The sequence below is a fragment of the Amphimedon queenslandica genome, unplaced genomic scaffold (assembly GCF_000090795.2).
Source record: "Amphimedon queenslandica unplaced genomic scaffold, v1.1 AMPQUscaffold_13339, whole genome shotgun sequence".
NCBI lineage: Eukaryota > Metazoa > Porifera > Demospongiae > Haplosclerida > Niphatidae > Amphimedon > Amphimedon queenslandica.
Genome location: NW_003546425.1, coordinates 98,377 through 112,967, shown reverse-complemented (window position 1 = coordinate 112,967; position 14,591 = coordinate 98,377). Strand labels below are relative to the sequence as shown.

At 36.0% G+C, this 14,591-nt stretch overlaps 5 protein-coding genes across 5 annotated transcripts in view; 3 read left to right on the top strand and 2 right to left on the bottom strand.

Annotated features, from left to right (window-relative positions):
- The window catches only part of LOC105313228 (acylamino-acid-releasing enzyme-like), a 17,314-nt gene extending 13,813 nt beyond the window's left edge, over nucleotides 1–3,501 (top strand). Inside the window, exon 8 of the mRNA XM_011406477.2 lies at nucleotides 3,479–3,501. The gene's annotated coding sequence lies outside the window, so the exon portion shown is untranslated. The remainder of the gene's footprint in view (nucleotides 1–3,478) is intronic.
- Nucleotides 7–3,501, top strand: LOC100637169 (acylamino-acid-releasing enzyme-like). The gene is made up of 13 exons (XM_019998113.1): nucleotides 7–70; nucleotides 128–185; nucleotides 510–748; nucleotides 819–879; nucleotides 959–1,027; nucleotides 1,465–1,623; nucleotides 1,727–1,815; nucleotides 2,380–2,490; nucleotides 2,542–2,590; nucleotides 2,650–2,680; nucleotides 2,732–2,834; nucleotides 3,218–3,324; nucleotides 3,372–3,501. Exons 3-13 carry the CDS (start codon nucleotides 575–577, stop codon nucleotides 3,466–3,468), a joined length of 1,050 nt encoding a protein of 349 aa, XP_019853672.1. The 5' UTR covers nucleotides 7–70; nucleotides 128–185; nucleotides 510–574; the 3' UTR covers nucleotides 3,469–3,501.
- A 369-nt stretch (nucleotides 3,502–3,870) lies between these two features.
- Nucleotides 3,871–7,071, bottom strand: LOC109582998 (uncharacterized). The gene is made up of 3 exons (XM_019998112.1): nucleotides 6,861–7,071; nucleotides 5,387–6,394; nucleotides 3,871–5,311 (listed from the first exon to the last, which is right to left on the bottom strand). The coding sequence occupies exons 1-3, from the start codon at nucleotides 6,888–6,890 to the stop codon at nucleotides 3,959–3,961; spliced, it is 2,391 nt and encodes a 796-aa protein (XP_019853671.1). The 5' UTR covers nucleotides 6,891–7,071; the 3' UTR covers nucleotides 3,871–3,958.
- A 251-nt stretch (nucleotides 7,072–7,322) lies between these two features.
- LOC100635904 (ragulator complex protein LAMTOR5-like) lies at nucleotides 7,323–8,320 on the bottom strand. The gene is made up of 4 exons (XM_003387527.3): nucleotides 8,223–8,320; nucleotides 8,102–8,163; nucleotides 7,540–7,663; nucleotides 7,323–7,470 (listed from the first exon to the last, which is right to left on the bottom strand). Exons 1-4 carry the CDS (start codon nucleotides 8,255–8,257, stop codon nucleotides 7,416–7,418), a joined length of 276 nt encoding a protein of 91 aa, XP_003387575.1. The 5' UTR covers nucleotides 8,258–8,320; the 3' UTR covers nucleotides 7,323–7,415.
- A 10-nt stretch (nucleotides 8,321–8,330) lies between these two features.
- On the top strand, nucleotides 8,331–13,455 carry LOC100637042 (acylamino-acid-releasing enzyme-like). Its single transcript, XM_011406485.2, has 20 exons — nucleotides 8,331–8,589; nucleotides 8,924–9,026; nucleotides 9,432–9,513; nucleotides 9,564–9,668; nucleotides 9,829–9,863; nucleotides 9,930–10,159; nucleotides 10,209–10,249; nucleotides 10,429–10,556; nucleotides 10,614–10,671; nucleotides 11,067–11,305; nucleotides 11,397–11,457; nucleotides 11,535–11,603; nucleotides 11,652–11,810; nucleotides 11,930–12,018; nucleotides 12,309–12,419; nucleotides 12,471–12,519; nucleotides 12,578–12,608; nucleotides 12,670–12,772; nucleotides 13,038–13,144; nucleotides 13,192–13,455. Exons 1-20 carry the CDS (start codon nucleotides 8,342–8,344, stop codon nucleotides 13,289–13,291), a joined length of 2,148 nt encoding a protein of 715 aa, XP_011404787.1. The 5' UTR covers nucleotides 8,331–8,341; the 3' UTR covers nucleotides 13,292–13,455.
- Nucleotides 13,456–14,591: the final 1,136 nt, after the last annotated feature.

The following is a 14,591-nucleotide window of genomic DNA, read 5'->3' as shown; positions in this document are numbered from 1 at the left end:
CAATGGAAAACCTCTTTATTTATTATTCATTGAGAGTGATGCTGACCTTCCTCACAGGTCTTTAGTTCGAGTATGAATTGTTATTTTCATGATAAATTTTAATTGTTGGGTCTCCTGTTTTGATTAGGTTGACTGGAAGACAAAGAAGATTGAGACACTTGTTGGTCTAGTTGATAAGCCAACCAGTAAGGAGAAGAGGGAGGGAGAGAGAGGGCCAGGAGGATGATGATAAATGTATTAGACAGTCTCTATAGTGTGGTTGCTGTTCTAATGAGTGGTTCATCTATGTTACACTATTGGCTCCTATATTCTTTCACTCTGTTATTGCTATAAAAATTTCTTTAATAGTTTATGGACATGATGCACATGTACCCAAAAGTGTTAATATTTGTCAATTGACACATTACATAATTTGCATTAGCATCAATTACCTCTATTGTAACAATTACACGTACCTTAACCTGTATTATAATCAATTAGATGTATATGTACAATTATTTTTGTTACAGATGAAGGCTTCACTGGAGTATATACATGCAGTCTCCCTGATCGTTGCTGGGGGGATAATGACAAGATGTATTTTCATGATTGTCAGAAACTATACAAAGAGATCATGCGTCTAGATGTTAACACAAAATCAATATCATGTATCACGTCTGATACTGAGAAAGGAGCTTATGCTGTCTTTGATGTATTTGATGGTCTGTTGCTAGGACAATATGCTAACCCAGCCCAACCAAGGAAAATAGTAAAAGAGAATTATTTCTTTTATTTTTTCTATCTTTTTTAAAATTATTTATTTTTTGTTCTTTGATTAGTTCATAGCTGAGCTACCTTCCAGCAATGATGGCTTTAAAGATACTGATTTTTGTGAAATAGGTCAGTTGAAATGATTACTTGTTACAAATTAAATATATAAATCATGCAACATAGTCTTTTATTCTTCCTCTGCCAACAGCAACCACTACTGTATCCATTTCTGACAACATTAAATGGGAGGTTTTATCACTTACAAGAGAAGACTCAGGTACATATACTGTAAACCCAAATAATTCAAAAACCTTAATGTTTAACATTTTTTACAATGGTAAGTATATTTTAATGAGTTTTACAACTAATACTATGTTTACACTAGCTTCTTTAACTGAGTCAGCCCTGTTTAAAGTGGGCTAGCACAGTTTCATTTGATAGTGTAAACAGTAACCAAACTGAGCTGAAGTGAGCTGGGCCAAACCAGACAGCATGGTTAGTACAGCAGGGCCAGCTCAGCCTGATTCAGCACGGTTTGGCCCAGTTCCGTAGTGTAAACGTAGTATAAGGTAACTAATTGCACATTGACAATTATATTTACATTCATAAACTTTAACGAAATTGGGCCAATAATGGTTAAAATTAATGGATAGTAATTATTAATGGGTTTACAGTATTATATCACTTGATTACCTTTGCCCAATCCCATAAAAGGTGGTTATCCGTATGAGGCTCTCTTTGTATCTCCTCGTGTTGTTGAATCTCTTCCTCCACTGATAGTGAGTTCTCATGGTGGACCACACATGTCTAGTGTTGCTGATTTTACTGTATGGACTGCCTGCTTTATTGGACTTGGATATTCTGTTGTGTTTGGTAATGCATCAAAGAAAGAGAGATGAAGAGAGGGGAATGAAGACTAGTAATATTTTATGCACTTTTGCCAAAAAGGGTAGATAATTATTTTACTTGCCAATAGTTAATTATAATGGATCTACTGGCTATGGACAGGATTTCATGAAATCATTGTTGGGTAATGTGGGGACACTTGATGTGAATGATGTGCAGGTACCTGTGTGTGTGTGAGAGAGAGAGAGAGAGGGGGAAAGGATTAATTGAGGGCTATAATAATTATAAGTGTCAATTTCAAGCTGCATGTGTAGTAAGAGAAAAAGGAAAGAGAGAATAGAAATAAAGTTTGTTGTCATTTTTCATAATGTTCATCATCCCTATTCTCTTATAGTAAGTATGATACTATCATTATGCTATGATACTATGATACTATCATAATTATATCCCATAATTATGACATCATCCTTTGATGTGGTCAGGTATATATTTTGTATACTGGTATATACCTGTCATTTAGAAATGCTGTCATCATCAGGAAATATGTCTTATATAACATACTAGAACTGGTCTATATACTTTGGTGGGTGTCCTCGGATGTGATATAGCCCTCGGGCTATATCACATCCTTGGACACCCACCTCAGGTCTATATTTTTGTATATAGACCTGTTTAGTATGATATATAATACACATATGATACTATGATATTTATGGTACTATTATTATATAACAATGAGAGGGACAGAGAAAGTTTGTTTGTATCATATATATTCTCCTTTAGTTTGCTGCTGAGTCACTGGTAAAGAGAGGTAGTGTTGATGCTAGTCGTGTATTTGCTCATGGTGGATCTCATGGTGGCTCTCTTTCAGTTCATTTAGTCTCTCAGTTTCCAGTAAGCAGCAGCAGTAGCGCTGTAGGCTCCTAGTGAATTGTTCTTTTGTAGGACTTTTATAAAGCTACCTTTGTCCGTAATCCTGTCATCAATATTGCTTGTAAGCTGAGAACAATCAAAATGAGAGAGAAATTTAATTTAATCTTTTTTATTTTTTAGCTATGAGAAATGAAACCGATATTATAAACTGGTATAACTTAATTTCTCCCTTAATTTTTATTATTTTAATTTCAATATTTAGGACTCATTCTGTTACTGGATTATCCTATGACCCTAAAGTCACACCTACTCCTGATCAATATTCTAAAATGCTTGAAATTTCACCTATTGTCCATGCACATAAGGTAAACAGCAAGGAAAGAAGCCTCCATTTTTATATTTTTAAAAACTGATACATATTCATGTATGAACAGTACTTATGTTGTATGTGTAAAAGTTTGAGCTGGTTCTTATTGAGATTGGATTTTTACAAATTTTAAAACTTGCTCAAAAATATAGTTAAAGCCCCTCTACTGTATTTGTAGTACATGCATGATCTCAGGCCAAATTTCAACAAAATTGAAAAGGAAAGAATTCTTCATTTTAATATTTTTCCTGATACATATACATGTACTTATGTTGTGTAGAAAGTTTCAGCTAATTCTGATCAAAATTGGATTTTTATGTATTTTTAAGATGCTAAATTATGCACATACAAAAGAATTATAATACTTTATTAAATTTTCAGATTAAAGGAGCTGTCACCCTAGCAGTTGGAGCAGAGGACCACAGATGCCATCCATCCCAAGCTAGAGAACTCTACACTCTGTTACATGCACAAGGAAAAGACGTCAAGTAAGACATGCCCCTCACTATGCCCAGTAACAATGGCAACACTATAGCATGTTCCTATACCCGGACTATCATCCCTTGATGTCAGTGGACACTGATGCTGACTGCTTCATGCATTGTGTACTACTGTTTAACAAGTATTCATAAACCAAGAGATGTTAGGATTATCTGTTAGGAAGAGTACATAATTTTAAGATTTCATTATTGATATATATATATATATACATGAACTTGAGTGTGTATATTTTTAAAAACTAATAATGATCCTCCTCAAATTTTTAATTTCTTATTTTTGTCACTGGAAAGTTATTATTATCATTATTATAAAATATTATTACTTTTGGTTTTATTCCTCCCATAATCACAGACTGATCAAAGTACATTATATTATCACAGTTCCTTCCCAAACAAATCCTAGCTTTCACAAAACTCCACATCATTGGCTCCAAGAGCCTGGTAAGCTAGCTTTATTCCAATCCACTCGGGTTTCCCCAATTAATAATTTATTATACACAATTCCTGTCAGCTCATAATAATTATAAAGGAAGCTTTATTATTGCACTTCATTTTAATTAAGATAATAATTTCAATCGTAAATTATACAAAAATATAAAAGTTTACAGTTGATAGACTACTGTTAAAATGTAATAAGATAAGCTGGATAACATTTGTCGTGATCATATACAATATAAATCTGAGATGAACCAGTCTCGCCATTTACACTGTCATAATCTCCACTGCCATCCTCTTTACTGGGTGGAGTGACTAATGACCTATTACTCTGCATTGCTATACTGTCACCAGTTAAAACAAAGGCTAAAAAAATCTGTTGACCTTGTGGAGAATTAAAAGCATAAGAACCCCCAGAGTACTGGGCATTAACTGCAAAATATGCTCCTCTCCCCCACATGCCTTGGGCACCATGACGAAAATCAAAGCCATGCTCTGATTTGTATATAGTTTCTGGAGGAACTCTACTGCTTCCATGAAATAACCATTTCTCATTTACTCGTCCATTATTCTTCTCATGCATCCTTTTCTTGCACAGGCCATATTTGGTGTATAAAAACTTGTTCTGGATCCTCTCAATTTTAGAAACATTTGCATTCATTGTTTTCTTGAAAGCACTCACTACCTTTGCCCCCTCAAAAGAACTTACTGGAACGAATTTCAGTATAATGTTCTTAGTCTGTGGCTCCCACTCTGGAGGAAAAGATGAAAGTGGAGTAGATTCAAGACTCATTTTTTTCTGTCTTAAAACAAGAAATACTTTAGTCAAATAATCACTGCCACCAGATATCAAAATGCTATTAAGTGATGAATCTACTTTTACACAAAACGATCTCGCTAATTCAATGATAGGCTCCATAATATCAGTACTGCAGCCTCCAAATGTTTTCTTGATTATCATCCCTTTTAATGTCTCATGTAAACTAGCTATAGAAGCTTGGACACCACCTTTTAAACCCTGACAGGATAGGCAGAGGAAAAACAAATCTAGAGCTGGTAGATCTATACGCTTGATTTCACGCTTTTTCTGTGTTTCAGTGTTTGTCTGAACCATACCATCAAAATCATAACTGTAGTTCCATTCTCCGATTTTTCTAGAATATGGCAATTTACGCCTGGCTTGACTTCGTGATGGTCGATGAAGAAACTGCTGATAGAGTTTTTCAATTTCAGCAGAATCAGTAGGACTCATAGGTTGGAACTGATGATCATCAAAAAAGTTCCAAGAAATACCACCAGCATCAGAGTTTGATAAATAATCAGAAATACTCTCAATAGTCAATGGATAAGAACCAGACATTGCACTAGCTATAGTACTGGAGAGAGCAACAATAGGTTTGGTTGAGCCATTAGGAAGCGTTACATTGAACTTCACACCATACTGTTGCTCTATATTTTGAAATACTTGAGGATCTTGCAATAATGGTATGAACTGACAATGAAGATTCATCAATTTTGACACAATTTGACTTTGAGGAACCTTAAATAAGGAAAAAGAAATGAGATAGTAAGCGTTAGCAACAGGAGATCATTCATTCAATCATTCACAACTCACAGATGTTAATATTATACCAGCTCCAGTACTAGAGAGGAGATTCCCATGTGCATTATAAATTATTGGAAGAGCTGATGGAGAAGGCGGAGGACCACTCCACTGATCAGGGAGAAGATTATTATGCACACCATCAGAAAGAGGAAGAAAGGGAGAACTACTCTGCACACAAACAGAAGGATCCAGAGGAGACCAAGGAGGACCACTGCGCCTACTAACAAAAGGTGGAGAACCACTCCTCCCACTAACAAAAAGAGGAGGAGAACCACTTCGCCCACTAACAGGAGAATACTGGGGAGGAGGACCACTCCTCCTACTAGAACTACTCCGCTTACTAGAACCACTCCGCCTACTAACAGAAAGAGGAGACTGGGGAGGATCTTTACGCCGACTAAAAGTAGGAGGAGAACCACTCCGCCCACTAACAGAACTAGAAGGCTGGGGAGGACCAATCCTCCTACTAACAGAAGCCAGAGGAGGAGAACCACTCCGCCCACTAACAGAAGGAGAACCACTTTGCCCACTAACAGGAGGAGGCTGGGGAGGACCACTCCACCCACTAACAAAAGGAGCCGGAGGAGGATAACCATTTCGTCCACTAACAAAACAAGGAAGCTGGGGAGGACCACTACTAACAGAAGTAGGAGGAGAACCACTCCGCCCACTAGCATATAACAGGATGAACGAGAGGACCACTCCACTTACCAAAAGGAGGAGGACTTCTCTGCCTACCAACATGTGGAGGAAGTCAAGGACCATTCCAACGACCCACAAGAGGATGAGGGAGATGACCACTTCACCCACCATATTAATGAGCCGGAGGGAGAGGAGCATTCCACCCACGAGCAGGGAAAAGGGGAGAACCACTTTGCATACCAACAGGATCACTTTGCTCCCAGAAAGGATCACTCTACCCACCCAGAAAAAGAGGGATGAGAGGATCATTCCAACTCCACACATCCATAGGATCCAGAGCACTCCGCCATACGACAGGAGGAGGAGGAGACACACCTACAAAAATAGGGATTTGTTCAGGAGGAACCTCAGATTTCTCCCCTTAAACTTGAGTTTCCCCTGTGTAAATTAATAAAAGGGCTAATACTTGCTGTAATTGACTGCTGTTCATTGCAAAAAGCACACAATTGAATTTTGTGTGCATAATAGCCCATGCCTGCTCTGGTAAAATTGACTTTTGCTTGATTAGTGCAATAATTTAGTGTTGTTTTGGTTTACCATGACTGAAACTAAAACTAAATACTAAAATTTATTGGAGATTCAAACTAAAACTACATTGTATACTAAACTAAAAATCAAATAGAGTAAAAAAACTAAAGCAAAACTATAACTAGTTATATAATTACTGATGTTTTCAAAACTAATACTAAAATTACAATTAAATAGTATAAACTAAAATGAAACTAAAATATAATATTATTTTGGTCACATAATATGGGGGGTGAACAGTGCCAAAACTTACAAGTATTATATAGTCAGCTTCCTCTGCCATTGGATACACGCTATTAGATATATGGATGCACCATCATTCTTGGCACTTATCCTTTTGTTCATCTTATAAAATTATCATCACTGCACCCCGCCTATCATAGGCGTGTCCCTCTGAGAAGATATAACAAACAAGTTTATCCAGTTTAAATAGGTCTAACCAGACTCTAATTTACCTAAAAATCGAGTATTATTATTCTAAAATTCTTATTAAAGTCTAGATTAAAGTTTATTATTCAATTTTTAAAATACGGTATTAAAAAATTAATATTATTATCATAGATACAATAATACACAGAACAGAATTAAAAACAGGATTAGACTACATGAGTGCATTATGCATATCTTGTTCTTACAGCAGAAATCTGCTGATTGCACCCACATTGCACCAGCCAGCCAGACTAGTAGCAAGCCAAGGCAAAACCACATGCATTCATGTGGTTAAACATTTTTAACACTCAAGCAAAAAGACATTATTAATTTCATTTAAAATACAGCACAATTATATATAATAATTATACATTGTTAGTTAGACTTTGTGAATACCAAGAGTTGAGTTCTGCTGTCCTCTAATTAAAATATTCCTACAAAAAATTAATAATAAAAAGAGAGAAGGCGAAATCCTTGAAATTATTGTTAATATCAGTTCTAACCCAGTATCAAATTCAACAACAATGGTAGGTTTGTCATCTTCACCATTCCCAAGATTAAGAGAAGCTGCTTGAGTGGCTAAACCAGAAACCAGCCCTGAAGACTCTGGCTTTAGAGTCCCTCGAGCTACAATAGAATAAAGAGGATGTGAATGAATATACATGCACTACGTTATCAGCAACTGGACATTAAAGCTAGGTTAACATTCGACGAAACGGTCAAAAGTGCATGGGCGATTTGCCCTTTTGACGCAAAAACGCTTTGAAGTTGATGGAAAATCATAGGTGTAGGAATGGGGGGGGGCTGGGGGGCTGCAGCCCCCCCCCAACTTTTCAGCAAGAGGGGCTTAGCCCCCCAATGTTCACATGCTAAGTCATGCTTTTTAATGTTGAGCCCAGTAAGTTTCGAATCATTCCTACACCTATGAAAATTGGTCAAATTTCAATTTTGTGTTCATTTGTTGCGTTTTGTGTCGAGTGTAAACCTGGCTTTGGCACCCCAGCAGTACATTATTAAAAGTTTATATTCTTAATTTAGACACATCGTGTGTAATAATGGCCCTACCTGCCAATGATAGGCCTTGAGGATCAGTACATATTACCCCAACCACTCCCGGGGTTTGTGAACTAGTGTAAGAGAAGAATAGAACGGATAAAAAGAGGCAGAGTGAACGCGTAACGCTTACATCTCAGTCACTTGATGCTCTAAGTGTCCCTCCATCTTGAAAACACAAAAGAAATGGGTGTGATCTGATTAGATTGCCACGCCTCTAATGACCAGTTTATTGTCGCATGTGGATTCGTGATGGCTGCTGTCCAAGAGAAAGCCAGTCAGCTATACAGAGAGATTGCACAGATACCAGTTGCTACTGAAGGTCGTATATTCCGCTCAGGGAACGGGCTGTACGAGGTTGAAGTAAAATGGAGTCAAAAAGATCTTGAAAGAGGAAATAAAGTTACTTTTGCCAAGTCCTACCTGGTCGGCAGAGACCCTGGCTCGAAGAAACTCTCTGTACTCAGTAGCAACAGCTTCCAACGTGATGCTGCATCAGTGTAAGAATATTTATGACACCTTAGAACTTACCGTATAGGGGTTTTATTTTGTTGGTATAAAATTTCGCGAATTTGTTCAGATTTGTCATTTGTTGGTATAAATTTTCGCGAATCTTACCTTCTGCAGCCATCTTTCCTAGTGTGTCACACCTCTTTTGTGGAATTTAATTTCGCAAATTTAATAAAAATGCGAAATTCGCGAAATTTATTACCAGTGAAATATAATCCCTATACGGTATTATTATGATTAATTATTTGTATATATTCAATGATTGAGCCACACCTTTTATTACATAAATTATCATAAATTTATTTTATAATTTGAATTTTTTAGTTCGCTGGAATGTTATTCCACTTGCGGGAAGTTCAGAGCTGTACTCATGAAAGGAAAGTCGTCAAAGATGGAGTCTGGAGCTGAACCACAGCAGTTTATAGAAGTAAGCAATTTTTAGAAAGTACCGTAAATGTTCAAATAAAAGCCCGGGAATTTATTTCTTTCCAGGACAAAAAAAATGCGTAGAATAAAAACGAACCCGGAACTCCGGATTTAATGCCCTTAGCTTATTAAGTTAGGCCATTTGGGACACTCTAAGGATTGTTGTACTTATATTGAGTAAAATATGTGTATGTATACTTGGAGATTCTTAGTACCAGGCGTTTATTCAAGCCCAGCCTTTATTTGAACATTTACGGTACACATTATTTACCACATTATTACCACAGCAGTTTATAGAAGTAAGCAATTATTAAATTGTTTTGGAAATTACAAATTATTTAGCTATTATCATTGTTGTTGTTATTATCATTGTTGTTGTTATTATCATTGTTGTTGATTACTTTAGATCTGGGACTCAAGTAATTTGATAAAAAGTTTTAATGTCAAGGAGCAGTTTGGAAAGAAACATGGCAAAATTAATGATGATGGCAAGCTATTTTATTAAAATATTTACTGTTGTGTCATGTTTTAATTTTAGATCAATTCTCAAGCTTCCAGTTGTCCTTTGATGGCTCAAAACTGCTCTATGTCGCTGAGAAGAAGGTCCCAGACAGCATTCCTTACTTCAAGAAGAAGAACAATGGTATGTTATAGATGAGCCAAAAGAAATGAATTTTTAATATTAGTAATTTGTTTTTACATTTACAAATGTATGTATTGGCAGTTATAATAAAACTACCAAATATTGCTGACTTGTGGTTGCATTTGAAATAATTTTTTTCTTTCTGACATACACTGTATAGGAGATGAAGACAAAGGATCTGAACCTAAAGAAATGGTAATGAAAATCCACAAAATCTTTTAATGATATTAATTTGATCAATGATAAATATTCTATCCACAGGGCACCGAATATGTATACCGCCAGAGCTGGGGAGAGCAGTTGACGACAGTCATTAATCCTATCATTGTTGTATTGGATATTAAGACTGAGGAATGCACTGTTATTGATTCTCCTTCTAATTACTCGTGTGGGCGGGCTAGATGGGTACCTGACTCCACTAAAGAGCTGGTTTATGTTGGCTATGATAACGAGCCACTTAAACTTGGTTTTGTCTACTGCTTCAATAGAAAGTGAGAGGAGGGAGGCTACAGCAAGCAGATATATTTTTATAATTTTTAGGTCAACTCTCTTTTGTGCCAATGTTGATACTAATGTGTCAAGTAAGATTATAATTATTAATGATGTGACCCACCTCTACTGTCACATGACATCCATTAATTGTCATGTGATGTATTAGTTTTATAATGTAACCCTTTGGCTCTGTCATGAGGCATTGCTGTACTCTCATATTATTAATACGCTCTGCCATTGTCATGTGACATCTGTGTAATTTTTATAGCTCCATTAACTGATGGTACAAAATATATATTTGGCTTGAGGTTCAATGGAGAACCTCTTTATTTATTATTTATTGAGAATGATGCCGACCTTCCTTATCCTCACATGTCTTGTGCTCGAGTACGAATGGTGAGTTATTTTATTTTCATGATAATTTTTAATTGTTGGGTCTCTTGTTATGATTAGGTTGACTGGAAGACAAAGAAGATTGAGACACTTGTTGATTTAGTTGATAAGTCAACCAGTAAGGAGGAAGAGGGAAGAGAGGGAGGGAGAGAGAGAGAGAGAGTGACTAGGAGGAGGGTGATAAAAGCACACGTAGTTGGCAGTCTCATATTGTGTAGTCTAGTGGTTGCTGTTTTTTCAACAAGTGGTTTCTATGTTATACTATTGGCTCCTATTGTTATACGTATTCTTTCACTCTGTTATTGCCATTAAAATTTCCTAATGGCTTTACATCACATGGATATGACATGTACCTGGTGACGTACATGTACCTCAAAGTGTTAATATTTGTCAATTCACACACTGCATGAGCAATCAATTATTATAACCTGCTGTAGGGAATGATCTGTACAATTATATTATACTATCATACTATTATTATTATCATTATTGTTGTTATTATTTTTTCTACAGATGAAGGATTCACTGGTGTATATGCATACAGTCTCCCTGATCGTTGCTGGGGGGATAATGACAAGATGTATTTTCATGATTGTCAGAAATCATACAGAGAGATCATGCGTCTAGATGTTAACACGAAATCAATATCATGTATCACGTCTGATACTGAGAAAGGAGCTTATGCTGTCTTTGATGTATTTGATGGTCTGTTGCTAGGACGATATGCTAACCCAGCCCAACCAATGAAAATAGTAAAGAGATAGTGTTGTGTTATTTCTTTTAATTTGTCACTTTTCCCCTCTCTATCACTTTTTGAATTATTTATATTTGCTTTTTGATTAGTTCATAGCTGAGCTACCTTCCAGCAGTGATGGCTTTAAAGATATTGATTTTTGTGAAATTGGTCAGTTCACTGCCCAAATGATTATTAGTACAGCAAGTTAAATGATTAAGTTACTTTAATTCTTTCTCTGCCAACAGCAACCACTACTGTATCCATTTCTGACAACATTAAATGGGAGGTTTTACCATTAAAGAGAGAAGACTCAAGTACATATATATCACATCACTGCTTTTGACCATGCAATCCCATTAAAGGTGGTTATCCGTATGAGGCTCTCTTTGTATCTCCTCGTGTTGTTGAATCCCTTCCTCCACTGATAGTGCTTCCTCATGGTGGACCACACACTTCTAGCATTGCTGATTTTTTTGTATGGACCACTTGCCTTGTTGGACTTGGATATTCTATTGTGTTTGGTAATGCATTGAAGAAAGAGAGAGAGAAAGGGGGAGGGAGAGGAAAGAAGTATAATATTGTTTTATGTATTTTGCCAAAGTTGGTTAGATAGGTTATGTAAATATTTAACTTTTAATAGTTAATTATAATGGATCTATTGGCTATGGACAAGATTTTATCAAGTCGTTGTTGGGCAATGTAGGAACACTTGATGTGAATGATGTGCAGGTAGTGTGAGAGAGAGGGGAAAGGATTAAAAGCTATGTGTGTGTGTGTGTAATTTCAATTAGCTACATATACATGTATAGTAATTAAGAGAAAAGGAGATAGAGAGAATTAAGAGATAGAACAGTTTTTGTCAACTCTCATGATATTCATCATCCCTAATTTCTTAGAGAAATTAAATTGTATATTATGATACTACATGTATTATTATACTATAATAATGAAGGGGAGAGAGAGAGAGAGAGAGAGAGAGAGAGAGAGAGAGTTGTCAATTCTCATATACTCTCCTTTAGTTTGCTGCTGAGTCACTGGTAAAGAGAGGTAGTGTTGATGCTAGTCGTGTATTTGCTCTTGGTGGATCTCATGGTGGCTTTCTCTCAGTTCATTTAGTCTCTCAGTTTCCAGTAAGCAGCAGCAGTAGCGCTGTAGGCTCCTAGTGAATTGTTCTTTTGTAGGACTTTTATAAAGCTACCTTTGTCCGTAATCCTGTCATCAATATTGCTTGTAAGCTGAGAACAATCAAAATGAGAGAGAAGTTTAATTTAATTTTTTATTCTTTTAGCTATGAGAAATGAAACCGATATTATAGACTGGTATGTATGTCCAGCTCTCTCTCTTTATTTTTATTTCTATTATTTTTATTTCAATATTTAGGACTCATTCTGTTACTGGATTACCCTATGACCCTAAAGTCACACCTACTCCTGATCAATATTCTAAAATGCTTGAGATGTCACCTATTGTCCATGCACATAAGGTAAACGACAAAGAAAGAATTCTTCATTTTTATGCATGTACTTTTGTTGTGTAAAATTTTGAATTGATTCCAATTAAAAGTGGATTTTTAATGAAGTTGCTCAGAACTTGGGTCAAAAGTCCCTGCATGTTGTGTAGAAAGTTTGAGCTGATTCCGACCAAAATTGGTTTTTTAAACAAATTTTAAAAGTCTACAAAGTATATTCAAGAAGCTTGCAGCTTATAGTACATACATGTAATTATAATACTCTTTATTTTATTTTCAGATTAAAGGAGCTGTCACCCTAGCAGTTGGAGCAGAGGACCACAGATGCCCTCCATCCCAAGCTAGAGAACTCTACACTCTGTTACATGCACAAGGAAAAGACGTCAAGTAAGACATGCCCCTCACTCTGCCCAGTAACCATGGCAACACTATAGTATGTTCCTGTACCCTAAGGACTGTCATCCCTTGATGTCAGTGGACACTGATGCTGACTGCTACATGCATTGTGTACTACTGTTTAACAAGTATTCATAAACCAAGAGATATTAGGATTAACTGTTAGGAAGAGTACATGTACATAATGTTAAGATTTGTGTGTGCGTGTGTGTGTGTGTATTAAATCATTGTTGATCTTTGATACATGAACCTGTTAATTTAATGGAGTGTATATAAGTTTTGATGATATTTTTCAAATTGATCTTTGTACAAATCAATTTTTGAAATTCACTCATATAAATATTGCTTCAAATGTTCCTAATTCATAAATTTTATCTACAGCATTAGCATAAGCCATAAGCCTACCATAAGGACATGCATGCATTCATAAAGTAGCTCAATTTGATATAATATTTTGAAGCCAATCATTGAAGTTCCCATTGGAATTAACTCTAACTTTCCATAGTACATAATGACATCAATGCATGACTAATTCTTGTATCCCATGCATTATTATTATAATTAAAATACATTTGGAACCCAACCCTGGCTAAATATATAATTATTATGTCTACTAATTTGGAGACGTCCCAAGCTTACTCCCAATTTAACACGTAGCACTATTACCTGCAGCAACTTGCATTTAATGGTATGCATGAGTGTATACTTCCAGACTGTAATTCTAGTTACTGTACATAAAATCCAAACTTTTAGAAATGTAGAGAAGAGCATTATAATGGAGTGACTGATAGAAGGTCATGCTGATAGTGATTGTGGAGGAGTATAGTAATGAAAGAAAATATATATAATTACAGTAAAAATTACATCACATGGTCATGCAAAAATAACATCACTGTTTACTTATTCTTAAACTAATCTCTCTCTGTCTCCCTTTCTCTCCCCCTCTCTTTCTATCTCCCTTGTTTCTCTCCAGGGCCCATTTTCAGCCTTCCCTCCCTCCTATCTCTCTTTCTCTCTCTCTCTTTTGCTTTCAGCAAACCAAAAGGAGGGAGAGAGAGAGAGAGAGAGAGAGAGGGAGAGAGAGAGAGTGAGGGAGAGAGAGAGAGAGTGGGAGTTTAACTAGTCTGGTTGTGTGGGTTGAAACACAACAACACTTCCAAAGGGAATATTATTCAGTCCTTAATTAATCCCTTCACTCTTTAATACCAATTGGTATTTGAGTGGGTCCTTAGTATCGCCCTGTGCCTCCCTCAACAGCTGTAGACGCAAACAATTAGGAGATTGACCTCTGCCTAAATTACTACTTTGTTTCCTTATTTTATAATCATTTTTACCTTTTATACACATCGTGCATATTATTTATAACATACACTATATGCACAGTTCCACGCACCACCCTTTGTTATTCTAAATATAGCATCTTTATACTACAAATGTG